At 34.7% G+C, this 19,088-nt stretch overlaps 1 protein-coding gene across 2 annotated transcripts in view; it reads left to right on the top strand.

The window, feature by feature from the left end:
• The window catches only part of AQR (aquarius intron-binding spliceosomal factor), an 89,059-nt gene that overhangs the window by 48,090 nt on the left and 21,881 nt on the right, over nt 1-19,088 (top strand). For both annotated transcript variants that reach the window (XR_014058714.1, XM_081507092.1), the window contains exons 22-31: nt 81-150; nt 2,450-2,560; nt 5,207-5,316; nt 7,723-7,858; nt 9,941-10,150; nt 12,220-12,357; nt 14,887-14,958; nt 15,962-16,149; nt 16,866-17,037; nt 18,302-18,472. Coding sequence is in view for 1 of the 2 variants with exons in the window: in XM_081507092.1 (XP_081363218.1) it covers nt 81-150; nt 2,450-2,560; nt 5,207-5,316; nt 7,723-7,858; nt 9,941-10,150; nt 12,220-12,357; nt 14,887-14,958; nt 15,962-16,149; nt 16,866-17,037; nt 18,302-18,472 (1,378 nt within the window). In the remaining variant the exon portion in view is untranslated. The remainder of the gene's footprint in view (nt 1-80; nt 151-2,449; nt 2,561-5,206; nt 5,317-7,722; nt 7,859-9,940; nt 10,151-12,219; nt 12,358-14,886; nt 14,959-15,961; nt 16,150-16,865; nt 17,038-18,301; nt 18,473-19,088) is intronic.

Here is a 19,088-nt window from a genome sequence, read left to right as displayed (position 1 = left end):
CAGACCTCTCGTTGTCTAAATTCTTATTAACATCATCCATCTTTATGTTTAACCAAGTTCTTATCAACTCTTATTTGCAGTAATACAATTCAGTTCACTCATACACAGATAGAGGCCATCCGTGCTGGAATGCAGCCTGGGCTAACTATGGTAAGAGAATTACTGTTCTACTAGTTCTTAAATGGATGCAGACTAGAAGTAAGCATCAGATTTTCAGAGTATATTCCATTTTTAAGCACAGAAACCCATTTGAGTTAAGTGTTTATAAGTAATTGTGGCATCTTACGTCATTGGACACTATTCATTTCAATGTTCATAAAAAATGTTTCATTGGAACCGAGCTGTAGCCATTTGTATATGTACTGCCTATAGCCATTTTTATGCTGACACAATGCATAAAGTGTTTATTTGCTGGCCCTTTGCGAAAAAGTTCTGTTGACACTGATTTAGAAGTGTGTTTAATTTACAGGTATTTTTAGGTTTTCCTGTTGTCTTCCAGTTACTGGTTTCCTGGTCTAAGTCCATTATGGTCAGAGAGCATATTGAATGCTTTCTATAATTTTAATTTTTTTAATTTACTAAGGTTTGTTTTATGGCCCAGGACATGATCTGTTGGTGAATATTCCATGTACACTTGAATATCTGTTGTGTTGTCTTGAGTGGAGTGTCCTATGTGTGCCATTTGGTTGTTGCTATTGTTCAGTACTTCTTTGTCCTTGAGAGAGGACTGTTGAAGTCTCCAACTGCAGTTGTGAATTTGCTTCTCCTTTCAGTTCTGTCAGTTTTTGCTTCTTGTGTTTTAAAGCTTTATGGAGATATACGTACCCTTTCAGGGTTGTTGTGTCTTATTGGTGAATTGATGCTTTTGTCATGTATAATGTCTGTCTTCATCACTGGTAACTTTCTTTGCTCTAAAGCCTACTTTGATATTAATATAGCCAATGCAACTTTCTTTTGATTAGTATTTACATGACACATCTTTTACTGTCCTTTCACTTCTAACCTACCTGTTATATTTGAAGTGAGTTTCTTGTAGACAGCATATGTTTGGGCCTGGTGTTTTCCCTCTGTTCTAAAGTCTCTGCTTTTAATTGATGTGTTCAGTCCATTTGCATTTAATGTTCTTATTGATGTGTTTGGATTTAGGCCTCCCGTTTTATTATTTCTTTTTTATGATTGTTCCCTTTTTGTGTGTTCCTATTTCCCTTTTCCTGCCTTTTTCTAAGTTATTTTGGTAGTTTTTAGTGTTTCATTTCTACTTATCTATTTCGTTTATATCTCTTGTATAGTTTTTCTTAATGGCTACTCTAGAGAATTGTAATATACATACTTACCTTTTCACAGCCTACTTAGAATCAATATTTTATCTCTTAAATTGAATGGAGGATCCTTGCTTCCATATAAATCCCTTTACCTTCCCATTTTATGTTGTAGTTGTCATATATTTTACCTGTGAATACATTGAAAATGCTATCACACAATATTAAAATTTTTTATTACAGACATCAAACATATTTTACAGAACTCCAGAGGAGAATAGTCTATTACATTTACCATTTATCCTTTATTCCTGATATCTCAAGTATCCTCTGGTATCATTTCCTTTTTTTTTTTTTGCTGTGCAGCATGTGGGATCTTACTTCCCTGACCTGGGATTGAACCCGGGCCCCCAGTCATAGAAACGCAGAGTCCTAAACACTGGACACCATGGAATGCCCCAGAGTCGTTTCCCTTGCCTGAGGAGTTTCTTTTACCAATTTGAAGAACAGATCAGCTAACAATGAATTAACCTTTGAATTCCTTCATCTGAGAGTATCTCTAATTCATTTTCATTCTTTAAAATATTTTTCACTGGACATAGAATTTTCATTGATAGTTTTCTCTTTTCAGCCCTTTAAAAATGTGATTCCACTTCCTTTTGGTTTCCGTGGTTCTGATGAGAAGTGCACAGTCATCTGAAATGTCTTTTTTCTATATGTAATATATCATTTTTCTCTAGTTACTATTAAGATTTTTTCTTTGTCTTTAGATTCCAACCATTTAATTATTATATGTCTGGTCTTAGATTTCTTTGATATTATTCTGTTTATGCTTCAGTGAGCTTCTTAAATCTGTTATTTATGTCTTTTGTCAGATTTGAGAAATTTCCAGCCATTATTTCTTTAAATAGTTTTCTACACTGTATACTTTTCCCTCTCTAGAACTTAAAGGATATCAGACCTTTTAATATTGCCCCATGGATTCATGAGGGCATGAATCTTTTTTTCTGCTATTTATTCAGGATGGCTGATTTCTATTGATTCATCTTTAAGTGCACTCTTACCTTCTCCATGTTGCATTGAACTTACCCACCAAATTTTTTAACTTGTTTCATCTTTCAAGTTTAAAATTTTCTTGTTCTAACAATGTGGTAATTCAGTAGTTTGCTATGTTTTCATCTACTCTTTAGGTTGTGGGCCCACCAGGTACAGGAAAAACAGATGTGGCAGTTCAAATTATATCCAACATCTACCACAATTTCCCAGAGCAGAGGACTCTGATTGTTACTCATTCCAATCAGGTAAGAAAAAGGGAATGTGTGTGTACATGTGTGCTCACGTGTACACATGCTTGTGTGAAGTGGATGTGCATGTATGGAAGAGGAGATGCATGGAAGCACAGTGTAGATTTCTGCTTATATGATAACCTGATTATGGGCACACAGAATACCAGGAAAGGCTGATGAGCATAGTGTTGTTGAGTTAATCTTGGTTTATCACTGGTCATGACCAGACCATTCTAATAGAGGCAGTCCACATATGGAAAAGCTGAGAGGAATATTTGCATGCGTGGTAATTGACTTTTTCCCCCATCTTCCATTCTTAGCTAGACCTTTTACTTTAAAAGCATTACCCCTTACTAGTAGTATTTTTCTGCTACTAGAATGGATATTCCTAAAAGACTAAACCTATATCATATTGACATTGGATTGAATTTTAAGTTCTTATGAAGTATACATATGAATATGTATATTACATGGGTGGACTGTTTTAGGTTGCTGGTCCAGTACATAAAACGTTTATAAATAGCTGGGGCTTCCTTGTGGCTCAGATAGTAAAGAATCTGCCTGCAATGTGGGAGACCCAGGTTCAATCCCTGGATCAGGAGGATCCCCTGGAGATGGGAATGGCAACCCAGTCTGGTATTCTTGCCTGGAGAATCCCATGGACAGACAAGCCTGGCAGGCTACTGTCCATGGGATCGCAAAGAGTTGGACACGACTGAGCAACTGACCCTTTATAAATAGCTAAAACAAGAAAAACAAACTCCTTTCTTATAAATAATGGATGAAAAATTATCTTTACATCTATATGTGTGCCAGGGTATTTATTCTAAAGCTGTCATAGAAATAAGGAAGAACAAGTAATATTTATTAATTCTCATGTAAAATGTGACAGGCAACTCTCAGAACCTTCTGAAACATGTTGTGAAACTTGCGCAGTAGTCTGTGCCAAAGGTACTTGTTTTCTCTGAATACATATTAAAAATAGTGCTTTCAGTTCAGTAGTTTTTTTAAAAAAACTGGTCTATGAAGAAGCACTGGGTTTTTAGAATGCTCAATGTTATTTATTCTGTTACTCATCAACTTTTAATCCCAGAATTTTAAAACTATTAACTGTCCATCCAATTCATTCATTCTGTTTTCTTATCTTTAATGTTTGTAAGTAACTGGCATGGTATACTAAAATTATGCAGGGGAGAGGGTAATCGAGGCTTTATGTTGATAAAAGAAGCAAACTATGTAAAGATTTTTTCTTTCTTCTGTTTAATGAAATCTAGTCTGTAATAATTTTACCTATTTTCAACTTCTTAGAATGAGTAAGATATTATTCATGTGTTGTTTTAACATACTGGTTTTTTTTTTTAAACAAATTTTGTCATAACTTGATAATGACTTTCTGTAGTATCCTCTACTTGTGACTGACTTGTGTAGCACTGTTTTAGAGATGATATTATTTTGCAAAAATAGCCAAAGACGTCTTTGATCCTTTGATAATCAAATCATCCTCTTTAATGCAAATTGTTTATTTTTCAGAGTATGTATACCAGATCTTGGTTTGAATATGTGATTCAAGCCATTCTCCAACATCGCTTTAATTCATGATGAAATCTTACAGTTTTTTCTGAGATTGCCATGTGCGACTATTTTTTGCCCTCTAAATCTATGTGGTTCATAAGTTTAGATAGGGAAGGTTTAAATAGTGAGTAATGCCATGTGGTCTGATCTACTGCATCTCAAGTTTTAGATGGAGAATATTAAGAGTTTGGATAGTGTGAATTATTTTTTCGGAAAATTTTGTTTATCTCATCAGTTTCTGAGCTCTAATTGCTAGAATTTTGGTAGTAAAAGGTAGCTGTATACTTTATAACTTGGATGTTTACAAGGCTGGATATTGACTTCATGGTCAGGGCTAGACTAGTGGTAAATTCAGGGAAATATTTGAGTGGGGGCTAATTTTTAAATGTCATTTTTATTAGTATATCTTTACATGCAATGAAACGTTTGCCTTTCTACAAAACCTTGTGACTACAGATGTTCAGATAATAAGTACTAGGGTTTCAGGAAGCCCCAAAGATGAACATTTCACGGGTAAATGTCTTTCATCAGAACAGTTTGCAATTAGGGCTCTGCTCCTTACTGTGTTAAGAGCTAACTTAGATTCTCAGCCTGAGATTTGAGTGCTGCACTTGGGTTTCCTCTCTGTGGGTCTCTTGATGTCTTCTACCAACACACCTCCTGGGAGGCCTTCTCCAACCACAAAACCCTTCCAGTTTTCTGCAACTCATAGAAATTTTGTGGAGTAAAGTAAATTTGATGTGATTGTTAATTATTTTAGTAATTATTACTACTTGAGGGAAATAGAACCTGAGCCAGAGCCTTCTCTTTTCATAAATTATCAGAGATGTAATAGATAGATGACTTTTTATGATTTCCAGTTATTGTTTGACTACACATACATATATTGCATTATCACAAATCAATAAAAACACTATTTCGTTTAAATTATAAATGACCTAATATGTTTCCTTCTGTGTTTAGACTTTGATTCTTAACTGACTGGGCAATACTCATCCATTTCTACCCTTGTGATTGTTAGTTTTTGTTACTTTTAAAGGAGCTTACTGATTCTTTAAAACTCACTCATTCTTTTTTTTTATTCTCCAGGCTCTGAACCAGTTGTTTGAGAAAATCATGGCTTTAGACATTGACGAGCGCCACCTCCTGCGTCTTGGTCATGGAGAAGAAGAGCTGGAGACCGAGAAAGATTTCAGCAGGTGAGCAAATTGGGGTGAGTTTTGAAACAGTATACAAAGAATTTTTAACCTTCTCCTCTTTTTCTTTAATAAAGAAAAAAACAACAGGAAAGAGCAGTGAATAATCCAACTGAATTCTGAAGGGTTTTAGTGTAACCTACATAGGTATATTAGGTTGACCCCAAAGTCCAGTCATGATCTCCCTCTGCTCCAGTTCTACACGTTTATGTCATTTTTCCCCTCAAACATATGGTTATTTCAGTGAAAAGAGTTATCTTGTTCATCTTTTTTAAATTGCAGGTTTCCATTTGCTTTCTGTTTACTGAAGTCAACATTGCCAAACCCAAACTGTACAACTTTACACAATTCCTTTTCACATTTCATCTAGACATTTAATTTCATATAATCTGAGCACAATTAGGTAGATTCACTTAACAAAATGCAATTGGAGATTAGTGATAGTATAAGCTTTGGGGTTGTAAGTATTATTTCAGGAATTTATTGTCAGTTTAGCTGGACTTTATGTTAATGTGACATAAAGTGACTAAAATTTTACAAGTCAGATTTCTTCTACTATTAGTATTTTGGTTTTTCCTTCAAAGTTGCTGTATAAAAAGCAGCTCATTTCATTTATAATTAAACTAGTTTTTAAAGCTTGATTTCTGACATAGACGTAATAAACAGCTGTACCTAATTAATACAGCCTTTGACTATTGAACATTACTTTTGTAATCATTACTAAATTGTTTATAGACATCAAAAGACTTAAAAGAGTATTGAATTACTATGTTGCATTTATTTTGAGTTCTTATATTAAACAGCTCCCAAATATTTTTTAGCTTCTAGAAAGTCAGAGGACAAGATCCACACACATTAAGTTACTTGGGGCTCTGGATTCTTAATTTTTGAACAGCTGGTAATGCTTCTGAGTTCTTCCCATGGGTATTTCTTCTTGTTAAACCTAACTTACACAAGTGGGCTCTCATCTCTCAAAATCTGCTAATCCAGATTTCAGTGAATGTATGCAGGCTGATGAAATGCTAAGTTGTGTAATTATAAGTGTATTTCGGTGTAATTTATAGTTTTTAGAGAATATTATAATAGAAAAGAAGTTGCATTTTTAAAGTGATTTCTTAGGCTACCAGTTTTCTTGGGGAAAAACTCTTTTTGCTTTCTGATGGGTAAGTCAAGCTCCAGGTCTTACTAGTAATGTGTGTGCTTGTTTGATTGTGCAGTTATTTCATTTTTCTCTTTGTCATAATTAAAAAGATGGGGGAATAACCAATTGATGGAGCAGAACACGTAGTCAGAACATGCTCATTCATCAGTTAGGTTTGCCATCTTACATGGGCATGATTTGCGGCACCCCAAAGTGTTTACAATAATAATATCAGAGATCACAGAACACAGATAACAAATATAATAATAATGAAAATGTTTGAAATAATTCAAGAATCTCCAAAATTTGATACAGACAGCAAATGCTGTTGGAAAAAAATGACAGTGATAGACTTGTTAAATGCAGTGTTACCACAAACCCTCAATTTGTAAAAAACGCAGTGTCTGCAAAGTACAGTAAAGTGAAGCCCAATAAAATGAAGTATTCCTGTCCATTGCTTTCATTTTTTTAAAATTAATTGAGACGTTTTAAATATAGTTTTAGATTTACAGAATACTTGAGCAAATATTACATAGGATTCCATTGTATACTGCTTCTGCCGCTTTTTTTTTTCCGTTGGTTAGGAATTATAGCAGGCACTCTGTTACGGTGGAAAGAATTTGCACAGGCTTTGGGATCCAGTTCTGGTTCCACTTTTTTTTCTTAACTACCTATCTTTGGGCCAGGTACTCTCCAAATTTCAGTTTTCTTACACATTCAGCAAATATTTATGAACCTATTTGGTCCAGATGCCAAGCTGTGTTCAATGCCAAAGAATAAGCAAATAAATTTTGAAATTACATTTCAAAAGTTTTAGAGCAAACCTACTTTTATGATAGTGGTATTCAGAGTAGCCAGTTTGTAAACTATATTCTGGTTCGTTATGAGATGAACTAGCACTTGAATGTACTATAGTGTTTTCTTCTTTGTAACGGTCTTTTTATGAAGAAAAAAGAAAAGATAGCTGTACTAAAGGTGTTTAGTAATATAGTTAATTTTCCTTTCTCACAGACCACCAACACATTTGCACATCATCCTTGATCCATTGGTAGATTTTAAGTTGCTTTGGTATAAAATAACTCAAGAACTACCACTTGAGTTATTTTATACCAACGCTACTTAGTAAATATAAACTATGTTTTTTACCTTTTATTCTCTTTGCCCATTTATTATTTCTGTTATGCTTTTCTTAAATATTTTGCTAACAGTTTCCTTGAAAGTCTCTTCATAATATAATTTTGCTTTTTCTGCTTAATTGAAATTTTTAGGTATGGAAGAGTTAATTATGTCCTAGCTCGAAGAATAGAACTTTTAGAAGAAGTCAAACGATTGCAGAAGAGTCTAGGGGTTCCAGGAGATGCTTCATACACTTGTGAAACTGCGGGCTATTTCTTCTTGTATCAGGTATAAGAGATTAAAGATATTTATATCATACTTTATTGGAACATACTCTTTGTTTAGAAACTGGGATGGGTTCTGGAGATCTTTTCTTGAAAATTGTTTTTTCTAGTAGATTAAAATATATGCTGTTGCCAAAGCTATATTTGTGGATGTTAAATGTTTTGTCTCCTATTGTCTTCCATTTTCTTTGCTAAATAACTGTACTTGATGACTCATTCAGTGAAAGGCCAGTGTTGCTACTTTTAAATTTTTTTCTTCTCCTTTTTTGTTATTGACAAAGTTTCTAGTGTCTCTTTTTTATTTTTTCATTTTTTTTCATTACTATAGAAATATAACTAAATAGTCTAGCTATCCAGTGGTAGAAGATGCAGTTTTTAACTTACTTCTAATATGAATATTAATCAAGGAATAAAGAAAAGCATATTTTCTGTTTAAATTTCCAAAAATACATTTTGTTATAGAATTGATTTCAAAGTAGGAGTTTAAGTTAAAAATTCTTTGACTTCAATTTAGAGGTATGTATTTGCTTTTGTTAGGGTTAATTTTGGGGGTGTGAAAATTAATGAGAAATAAACTTCCAAATAAAATGAATAAAAATGAAATTTTAATACTTGGTTTACTAGTAATTTTAAATGGATTAAACATCAAATAATGAAGATTTTTGTATAACTCTGTTCTCTTTGTACTAATGCTATTTGTATATTTTAGGTATAAATCACAGTGTTGAAATTTTTAAATGTATATGAAAAAAAAGTTTATGCTCCTTATAAGCTGATAAACCAGTTTATTCTATTCAAAATGAGTATATTTCATGGTTCCTTATGAAATATGGAACGTATGCATGATGTTGCAAAATTATCTGCATTTTAGACTCTTAAGAACTTTGAATAATGGGGTAATGATCATGCTTAAGTGCATGTTTGTCACAAAATAAAAATCACCAGGCTCTTAGAGAAAACTACTTTTAAAAGTAGTAGAAATAACATAAATTATTGAGACCTAAGTAATAAATTTGAGAAATATGAACTGGAAGCCTCACAGTGTACTTCAACAATTTTTAACACACAATAATCACATTAGGAAAATTGTTGAAAAGGAAAATTCTCAAGCTCTGTCCCCAGAGACTTTCTTTTAATACGGTGTGATATCCAGTAATCTACATTTTTATTTAGCTTCTCAGATATTCTGCCTAAGGACCACAGTTTGAGAAACACTGAAGTTATAACAGAAAAACTGAGAGAATTACAAAAATTAAGTAGGAACTGAGTAGGGTCACAGTTAACATTTACACCAGCATATATTTAAACTATCTATATCCAAAAAGTCATAAAATGAGCTTTCAAGTACATAGTCAGCTTAACCAGAAATTTTTTATATGTATACTCAAGAGAATTCAGAAAATTCTGAAGGTCTAGGAGGAGGGTTGACAAGTGCTAAATTGATTGAAAAGCTACTAGAGCTGGACTTAACCATATATGGAAAGAAACTGAGATAGTGAAAAAATAAGGAATTTCTTTGTTCAGAGAGGGCTTTTTGGATCATCCATCATAAACTGTTTTGAATATGCATGGAAAATCTGAAACATCTGAGATAAAAAGTCCCATGAGATGATTCTAAGGTACTTTCCCATCTGTACATGTTTTATTTAAGGGTTTTTTTACCCTACAGTCTTAAAGTTTACTTTTATAAAAGAAGAGCAGTTTGTCAGTGACTTGGATAAGAAATAGTCTGGTTGGGTCAAAGATTGCTTTTCTTTTCCTTTTCCTACCGGACCACCAGAGAAGACCAAACTAAGCGCATTTTTTATTCTATTATTTAAAACGTTGTTTAGTCACTTAGTCATTTGGACACCAACTCTTTGCAACCCAATGGACGGTAGCCCGCCAGGCTCCTCTGTCCATGGGATTTTCCAGGCAAGAATATTGGAGTGGGTTGTCATTTCCTTCTCCAAGGGATCCTCCCAATTTAGGAATCAATCCAAGTCTCCTGCATTGGCAGGCAGATTCTCTCCCACTGAGCCATCAGGGAAGTCCATCTAAAACTTAAGGGCTGGCCAATTTAACCTCAAGTGTCTTTTTCTTACAGGTGATGTCTCGTTGGGAAGAGTATATCAGCAAAGTGAAAAATAAAAGTAACACGATGCCAGATATTACTGAAGTCTCCGCTTTCTTCCCTTTTCATGAGTACTTTGCAAATGCCCCTCAACCCATTTTTAAAGGCCGATCTTATGAAGAAGATATGGAAATTGCTGAAGGATGTTTCAGGCATATTAAGAAAATCTTTACTCAGCTTGAGGTAAGGATTCTCAAGTTCTTTTTACTTTCTTTTAAAGGTTTTAAGCTTAGCTGGTTTTCTTTTTTTTTCAAGTAAGTAGAATATTCAAATCTAGCAAACAAGATTATTACTTTTAAGTGGAATTATTGGAAGCATGTATTGTTCTAGTTGAAGAAATAAGTAAAAATTATGATATGAATTGAATCACCGTTTTTTTTTTTCTGGTGTGAAAGTCTTAGTATTTAAGAAAGGAATGCTTGCTTTAGGAGATTTAACAATAGTTCCTTGATTTGCAATTTGGCCATTCTAAATTCTTTATGCCTTTGACTTGTGGGCAAAAAGTGAGGTTGCTGTGTTATCCAAGATGTTCCTGGTTATTAAGGTGAAGTAAGAATTACGACTATACATAGGGGACAGAGAAGAATGTTTGGAACCCAGGGCCCCTGGGATGCTTCCTAGTTTTCTCATTCCTTATTGGAAACATCCCTGGAAGACTACAGCAATACTGTAAAAGGACCACATTTCAGACTCACATTCTTCTCAGTTAGAAGGTTTAGGATTACTTCAGATTAAAATGGCAAAGATTGTCTCTTTTTAAAAGTCTTTGTACCTTTTAGATATGATTTTATCCCTACTTCCTACAACAATATCCGGCAGATAGTAAATATTCAGTGAACTCTGATACATGGTATGAGTAGGTGGATAGAAATGGATGAATGGTCAGTACAGAATAATAAATATATAATGTACATACATATGTAGTATATATGTAGTATGATAATGATAAATAAAATTGTAAAACCTGCAAAACAGTGTTGTGGTATGCTTATGATTACATAAATAGAATATAAAAGGATAAAAGCATATAATCTATAATAATAGCTGTCCGGGAGAGAGTGGGAAGAAGGAAATACAGGGTACCTCCACCTGTGCCTGTGATGCTTTAATTATTTAAAAATAAATAAACCAAAACAAATGTTTAAAAGTCTGATGTAAGTACTCTGCATGGCTCGTTTACTCCTTATATCCATCTATTGTCGATTCCCCTACTCTGCTCTGGGATCCTCTGCCATGGTCTGGGATGAGACTGGTCCTTGGAGTTTTGATTTCCCAGCTTCTCATATCAGCTGACTTCTGGCTGGGTTTACCCAATGAGAAATGTGGCAAATATAGAGGAAAGAAGGAAGCCAGGATTTTTCACTACCAGCTCTCTCTGCCTGGGGTTTCATCTCTTGCATGACTCCAGTTTCTGCTGACCTGGTCCACTGCTGTTCCAGCTTATATTAATACCTCAGTTTCTGGGCTTAGATAACACTTCCTCCTCTTTATCCTTCCTAACCTACAGATGGTCATAATATTCTGCTGTTGCCAGTCTCTGGGTTACTTCACCATTCGCTGGTTGGCTTTTCTACTCCTCCATCACCTGCATAATGGGTTCCTTGCAATAAATTCCTTTCATTATGAATACTTGACATAGTGTCTATTTTCCTGGAGGTACAAGGGTGATCAATATTCAGTATTCTTGTTGATACAGTAAATATTTTACCTTATCCAAAAAAAAAGTCCAAATTGTAGCTTTAATCTCAGTTATTATTTGAACTTAATTAATTACTTATTAATCGTGGGCATAATTGTTGTTCTATCAGTTCAGTTCAGTTCAGTCACTCAGTCGTGTCCGACTCTTTGTGACCCCATGGACTGCAGCACGCCAGGCTTCCCTGTCCTTCACCAACTCCCAGAGCTTGCTCAAACTCATGTTCATCGAGTTGGATGATAGGCTTAGTTTATGCTGCTGCTGCTAAGTTGTGTCTGACTCTGTAAGCCTATGGACTGCAGCCCACTAGGCTCCTCTGTCCATGGGATTCTCCAGGCAAGAATACTGAAGTGGGTTGCCGTGTCCTCCTCCAGGGGATCTTCCCAACCCGGGGATCAAACATCTCACGTCTTACCTGCATTGCCAGGCAGGTTCTTTACCACTGGCACCGCCAAGATATTTACATTAATCTTGCATATAAAGTCATAAACTGGATTATTGAACGTATGCATGATTTTCCTAAAACAAGTATCTCATTGTTTCCTCACTCCCATAGGAATTCAGAGCCTCTGAACTGCTTCGAAGTGGACTAGACAGATCTAAATACCTTTTGGTGAAAGAAGCCAAAATCATTGCTATGACCTGTACTCATGCTGCCTTAAAACGACATGATTTAGTCAAGTTAGGTTTCAAGGTAAAGACTTATATTTTAGTTCCTTAATTCATCTGTGCAGCTGTTGGTTCCTTTCTTTTCTCTTCTCTCCTTAATACTAGGCCCTTTCCCTTGAATGTTTGCTTCTTCCTGAAGTTCGCATTTATAATTACTTTAAAATGTCTCTAAAATGATAATACTCCCTCATGTTTATATGATTAGTAAACTCTAATAAATCTAATTTTTCTCAATTTAGTTATTAGATGTATTAATATGTCCTTTAAGTAACATTATAGCCATATGACTGTCTAAATAACTTCTAATACTTTATAAGGTAAATTAATTTACTTTCACTGTGTTAAAAGAATCTCCAAACAGAACTAAAAACTTTATAAAAATATTTGACAGTGTTTTTCACCTATTAGGAATCTGTATGCTTGCCTTATTTACCTTTTAAGCACACATCCACTGCCAGTAATTTGTTCATTCAGTAAATGAAAAGCATTCTGTGTGAGGATATGGAATACACTTATTTAGACTGTCAGACAAGATATTTAAATGACTCTATCTCAGGATAAGGACTGGAGAACCAAAGGGTAGAGACAGCCTGTTACTTGTTACTCAGTCGAAATGTAATGTAATAACTTATCAGTCAATTTGAGTTTGCAGACACTTTGTGACTTTGCTAATGGTACTGACTAAGCTCTGATTTTAATGCAAATCATTTAACTTCCCTCCAACTGGTTTATCTGATGTTGTTAGTGTTTTGTGTACTGGTTTGAATTCAAAGTTAGCAAAACATTTGTTGTTGATGAAAATAGCTGACATTTTTTAAGTGTTATGAGGTCACTGGAAGATAAGTGCTAAATAAATTCAAGGTGATAGAATTGTTGAGATCTTGGATTAAAGTTTCCTCAGCTATAAGGTAGGACAAATATGATAATTTATTAAAAGGTAGTGTGAACTTAACCTAGTGGTGTGAACTTACCTTTTGCAAATTAGTGAAAATTTTTCACCTAAATATTTTGTTCTTGCTTTGGGCTGACACATAATACACACTTTGGATTTGCTGTTAAATCATATTAGTTTTAACAACACAGGGAAATGATACAATCTAAACTGAGCATTTTATGCTTTCATGCAGCTGTTCACATGCATAATCTACAAAACAGTACTTGTAGCATATCATATTTTCATTAATCATTTTCTTATACTGTGCTAGTAAGATAGTTACCGTGAGTGCTGAGGGTATCCCTTAACATTACTCCCCACTCCCCAATTATCTAATCTTTCAACTCTTTTAATATTTCCTTTGTCCTTTTCATTTATATCAATAAAAAATGCTAAATTTCCATTTTAGGCATTGTCTTTTGATTCTGTGCTGTCTCCATGGAGACATGTAGGCACTTTTGTGTACTCTTTTCCTTCCTTAATACACCCAGCATAGTTGTGTCATAATTTTGCTTTGCAATCAAAATCTCCTTTTTAACAGGAGCTATAGATATATTTTTATAAGTTAAATCACATTAGATTTTCAGAGTTGTTTCTCAGGAAGGAGTCTCTTTAAGCTGTCATCTTTGAGCTTTTCCCATTCTGTTCTCCACATTGTGTCTATCACCTTGAGACCCCATATGGGAACTTCTGAGAAAATATGGCTCTTTGAACCCCTCCTCCTAGGTTCCCACCAGGATGACCTAACTAATCATTGTAATAGGGAAATTTAGCATCAGATAGAGCTAAAGAAGATACCCATCCACATGCCTAAAACTTAAGGTAATTTGAGTAGAAAACAGCACAGAATTGAACCTTAAATTTCATCATGTCCAATAGAAATCCAGCTACCAGTCTTGAACAAATACAAGCATATTTTGGTAAAAATGAGTAGCACAGAAACTGCTGCTGCTAAGTCGCTTCAGTCATGTCCGACTCTGTGCGACCCCATAGACGGCAGCCCACCAGGCTCCTCTGTCCCTGGGATTCTCCAGGAAAGAATACTGGAGTGGGTTGCCATTTCCTTCTCCAGCACAGAAACTAGAGGATATATAAACAATTAACTTAAAAGAAAAAAGTTAATTAAGCATTAAGAGTAAATATACTCCCCCTACCTTCCACTTCCTTGAAAAAAATCAGGGGAGAAAACTTTGAAAATAGAAAACAAAAGAACTCTACTTTGTGCTTAGTAAGAGTCTCAAAGAAGGTATTTTATGAGGAATAGGATATCATACTATAAATAGCAATCAGAATTAGAAGAGGAAGGGAAAGATAAAACCTGATGAGAATAAATCTAGAAGAAATTGGGTATATAGAAGATTCACAAAGAATGAAATTTCCTTCGGTTGGAGCAAGACTTGATTTTTCATTATTTTATAGATGTGCAGTGCTTGACATTCCTGGAAACTAGGATTCAGGCACAATGGTAAAGAAGATCATGAACTTTCTGTTTGAATAATTTGTATGTTATTTTTATCTGAATTATTTGAGAGGTTTTGGGATGCTTATTACAGTCATGGTGGTAGCTGTTTGGGTTTCAAACTGTCTGTTTCACAAGCTTTCTTTTTCTCCATTTCTCAGTATGACAACATTTTAATGGAGGAAGCTGCTCAGATTCTGGAGATAGAAACTTTTATACCTCTTCTTCTACAGGTAAGATACTGAAATTGACACAAAGTAGAGGTTTAAGAATTCTGGAGGGTGGAGTCAGAAAACTAGACTTTGGGGGTGCTAATTGCTATGATTATATATTCTCCTTAACTTCATTATGTTTAATATTCTATTTTAAGCATGTAAACTTCCTTTAATTTATTCACTGGTTTTTGAGTAGTTTGTATTATTTGGGAGTACTGTTTAAAAATTCATAGTTTGTCTCTTAGTTTTGAAAAGACAGCAGTGTTTCTCAAAATTACATTTTTATGCAGTTTGGAGGGAAGACGAGCTCTTTTTTCATTTCTTTTAGAGTTGTTTCTGGAATTATTTTTGATCCCTGGGTACATTATTTTTCTTTAATTTATGCCTGAAATTTTTTAGTTAAATGATGATGTTTAAGAATGTTTTCTTATTGTATAATAGTCTTTACTATGGAAGCGTAAAAAAAAAAAATGTGGAATTCTTGATTGAAGAACAGAGGCTCCTCTAATTTATAGATAATTGGGTTCTGAAAGTTGTTTTGTAAAGCCAAGTTATCTGGTATTTTTATTTTATCAAAATATGTTTCAAGAAACAAGGAGACATGTAGAGTAGAAAATTGAAGTAATAGAGTAGGAAATTAAAGAAGGTATAATTTCTGCTGCCTGTAATTGTGATACAATTTGACATCTTTCCATTTCCCTGCTTGGGCATCTGTTTCTTTCTGTGCACCCTTTGCCTGATTAGGACCTAAGCCTTCCAGACCTCTTTGGGTTACCCTGTGTAGGGTGAGTCCATGCCTGTCTTCTCAATCCCTCCAGCCTCCCTCACACACTGTCAGCTGGTGGTACCCATACACGTCATTCTATAAATTTGCCAGATTCTTCTCTGTGGAACTGGTGAATGGCAAGAATTAGTAAACTGTAAAGCCATCATGTGAATAGCAAGAATCTTGTGCCATGAACTGGAGATTAACAGGGTAATACATTAATTATTTTGCCATTTCCCCACTTTTTATTCCTAGAATCCTCAGGATGGTTTTAGCCGACTAAAACGTTGGATTATGATTGGTGATCATCACCAGTTACCTCCAGTCATTAAGAACATGGCCTTTCAGAAGTATTCAAACATGGAGCAGTCCCTCTTCACTCGCTTTGTCAGGGTTGGAGTTCCTACTGTGGACCTTGATGCCCAAGGGAGGGCCAGAGCAAGGTAAAGGAGACTGGGCAAGGGGAGATGGGAGCAGGGGACTGGATGTTGATACTACTTCTGTTTAAGGACATCAGTTCCATGATCCAACTATTTGATAGCATCTTCTGTATAGACTCTTAGCACTCTCTGCTATCTAGGAACTTGCCTGGATACACATCTACAAATTGGAAAATACATTTATTGCCTTCAGCATGAGTTGTGAATTGAACAAATGAGTTCCTTCATTTTATTCATTGAGATTAATTTAAGTGACTTATAAACTAAAGGCTTTCTTTCACTGTTACCTCCTTTTTCTTCATGCCCCCAAAAGACATATGATTAATATCATTTTGAAATCTAAAGCTAGAGGTGAACAAGAAGAGAACACACTAATTCTTAATTCATAAAGTATATACGTTCCCTCTCATAGAGTTACTTGTAGTTTTTTTTTCACTGTACAGACTCTTCCTTGATTTTCTTATCTAAGGAATAAAGATAGCATTTACCTTAGAGAACATAATAGAGTTATCATTTCTGTAATATCATCAGTCTCCTGATTTGCTTGATGGTAGGGAGACAAAGGTTGCAAAAGCATTATTGCTAAAACAATGAGCACAAAGTAGGTAATATGAAAATTAACAGGAAGAACCCAGTTCCTTAGAAACCCCCTTAGGTATATTAAAAGGGAATGTACACTGCTGATGTTTCCTGTTCGGGGGGGCATTTGTCTTTAAAAGCTTGTGCAACCTCTACAACTGGCGATATAAGAATCTGGGAAACTTACCCCACGTGCAGCTCTTGCCGGAGTTTAGTACAGCCAATGCTGGCTTACTCTATGACTTCCAGCTCATTAATGTCGAAGATTTTCAGGGAGTTGGAGAATCTGAGCCTAATCCTTACTTTTATCAGGTAAGAAAAAACAAGAAACTTTTAAGTTTATTTTGTATTTTCCTGGCTTACTTCCTATCTGAATTAGTATTACTGAACCATTTAGCCAACCACTGAATAAAGGAAAGTTAGATTTCCACCTCACAGACAACACACATTTTTCTATTTCAAATGGATTAAAGATATATATACCAAAGAAAAAAAAACAGTAAACATACTAGAAAGAAGAAAATATTGATGAATATATAATGTTAGGATGAGAAAGGTTTTTTAAGCTTAGAAAATCCAAAATCATAAAGAAAAATATTGATTTGAGAACAGAATTTATTTTCATCATTTAACAAACAATTAACAGCCAATAGAAAAATACAATAAGGACAAGAATATGCAGTTCACAAAGATACATGTATAGCAAGTATAAATCACTGGAGCATATTTTCACCTCTGTTGGGTTAGGTTTGGGAAATTCTATACTCATGCAATGCTAGTAGGAAAGTTATTTGGTGGACATATTGTTAGTACTTATTAAAAGCAATATTCTTACTTCTATGAATTTATCCTTTAAAAAATAGACAAACTTGCAAAGACTTATATGGTAAAATGTTCATCACATCTTTTTTACTGCAGATTATTTTTGAAAAGAAAAACAACCTAAATGTTATTAATAGGGATTAATTACACTTTTACCTATTCCATATAATACTGAATAGCTACTAAGAATATTATAACTTGGTTTACTGACAGGGAGAATTTTTATGCTATATTAATGAAAAAATCAGGTTGCAAAGTGTATCTATAATATCCCACTTTGTTTTTCAAAAACAAGACATACGTATAGAAATATGGACAGATAATTACCACATATGCCACATATGCTATTTTCATGTATCATTGTTAATTTTAGATAAGTTAATTGCTCAGTTTTATGAGAGGTATTCACTTGTCCAAGATAGTAACTTGTCACTTCTTGAGATGTGATGAATGAGCAAATTGTACTAGTTAACTGTTTTCTCTACATGTGCTGCATGCTTAAGTCACTTCAGTCATGTCCAGCTCTTTATGATACTATGGACTGCCAGGCTCCTCTGTCCATGGGATTCTTTAGGCAAGAATACTGACATGGATTGCCCTGCCCTCCAGGCGATCTTCCCAACCCAGGGATCAAACCCGCATCTCTTATGTCTCCTGCATTGGCAAGCAGATTCCTTACCACTAGCCTGGAAAGCCCTGATTTTTCTCTATAAAGGGAAATAAATGCACAATCTGATTAATGTTTTCGTTACAGAATCTTGGAGAGGCAGAATACGTAGTGGCACTTTTTATGTACATGTGCTTACTTGGCTACCCTGCTGACAAGATCAGCATTCTGACAACATATAATGGACAAAAACATCTTATTCGTGACATCATCAACAGACGATGCGGGAGCAATCCATTGATTGGAAGACCCAATAAGGTAATTTTATAATATGTTCTCTTATTCATGTTGTTGGCAAGATAGATTTATATTTATTTTGAGTTATTTGTGTTGTTCTACTTTGCTGCTGCTGCTGCTAAGTCACTTCAGTTGTGTCCGACTCTGTGCGACCCCATAGACGGCAGCCCACCAGGCTCCCCCATCCCTGGGATTCTCCAGACAAGAATACTGGAGTGGGTTGCCATTTCCTTCTCCAGTGCATGAAAGTGAGAAGTGAAAGTGAAGTCGCTCAGTCGTGTCTGACTCCTAGCGACCACATGGACTGCCGCCTACCAGGCTCCTCCGTCCATGGGATTTTCCAGGCAAGAGTACTGGAGTGGGTTGCTATTGCCTTCTACTTTGCCATCTCCTTTTAAAATATGTGAGAAAATGAAATAATAAGAACTCTATAAGTTATTCTCTGACACTTCTGACATTGTTTTCGATTTACTGTGAATGTCTGTCTCACCTTACACATTGATGATTTTTGCTGATAGTAACCAGAAATAACTGTTTCTAAAACTTTTTGTTGGTAAATGATATCTGATTATATATATCCTTTACAATAGAAATAGGAATTGTAGCATTTTTTATCTTGTTTTACAAAGGTATAATT

This window comes from Giraffa tippelskirchi, chromosome 7 (assembly GCF_054371585.1).
Source record: "Giraffa tippelskirchi isolate mGirTip1 chromosome 7, T2T-mGirTip1v1.2.pri, whole genome shotgun sequence".
Lineage (NCBI taxonomy): Eukaryota > Metazoa > Chordata > Mammalia > Artiodactyla > Giraffidae > Giraffa > Giraffa tippelskirchi.
This window is presented reverse-complemented; position numbering and strand designations above follow the sequence as displayed.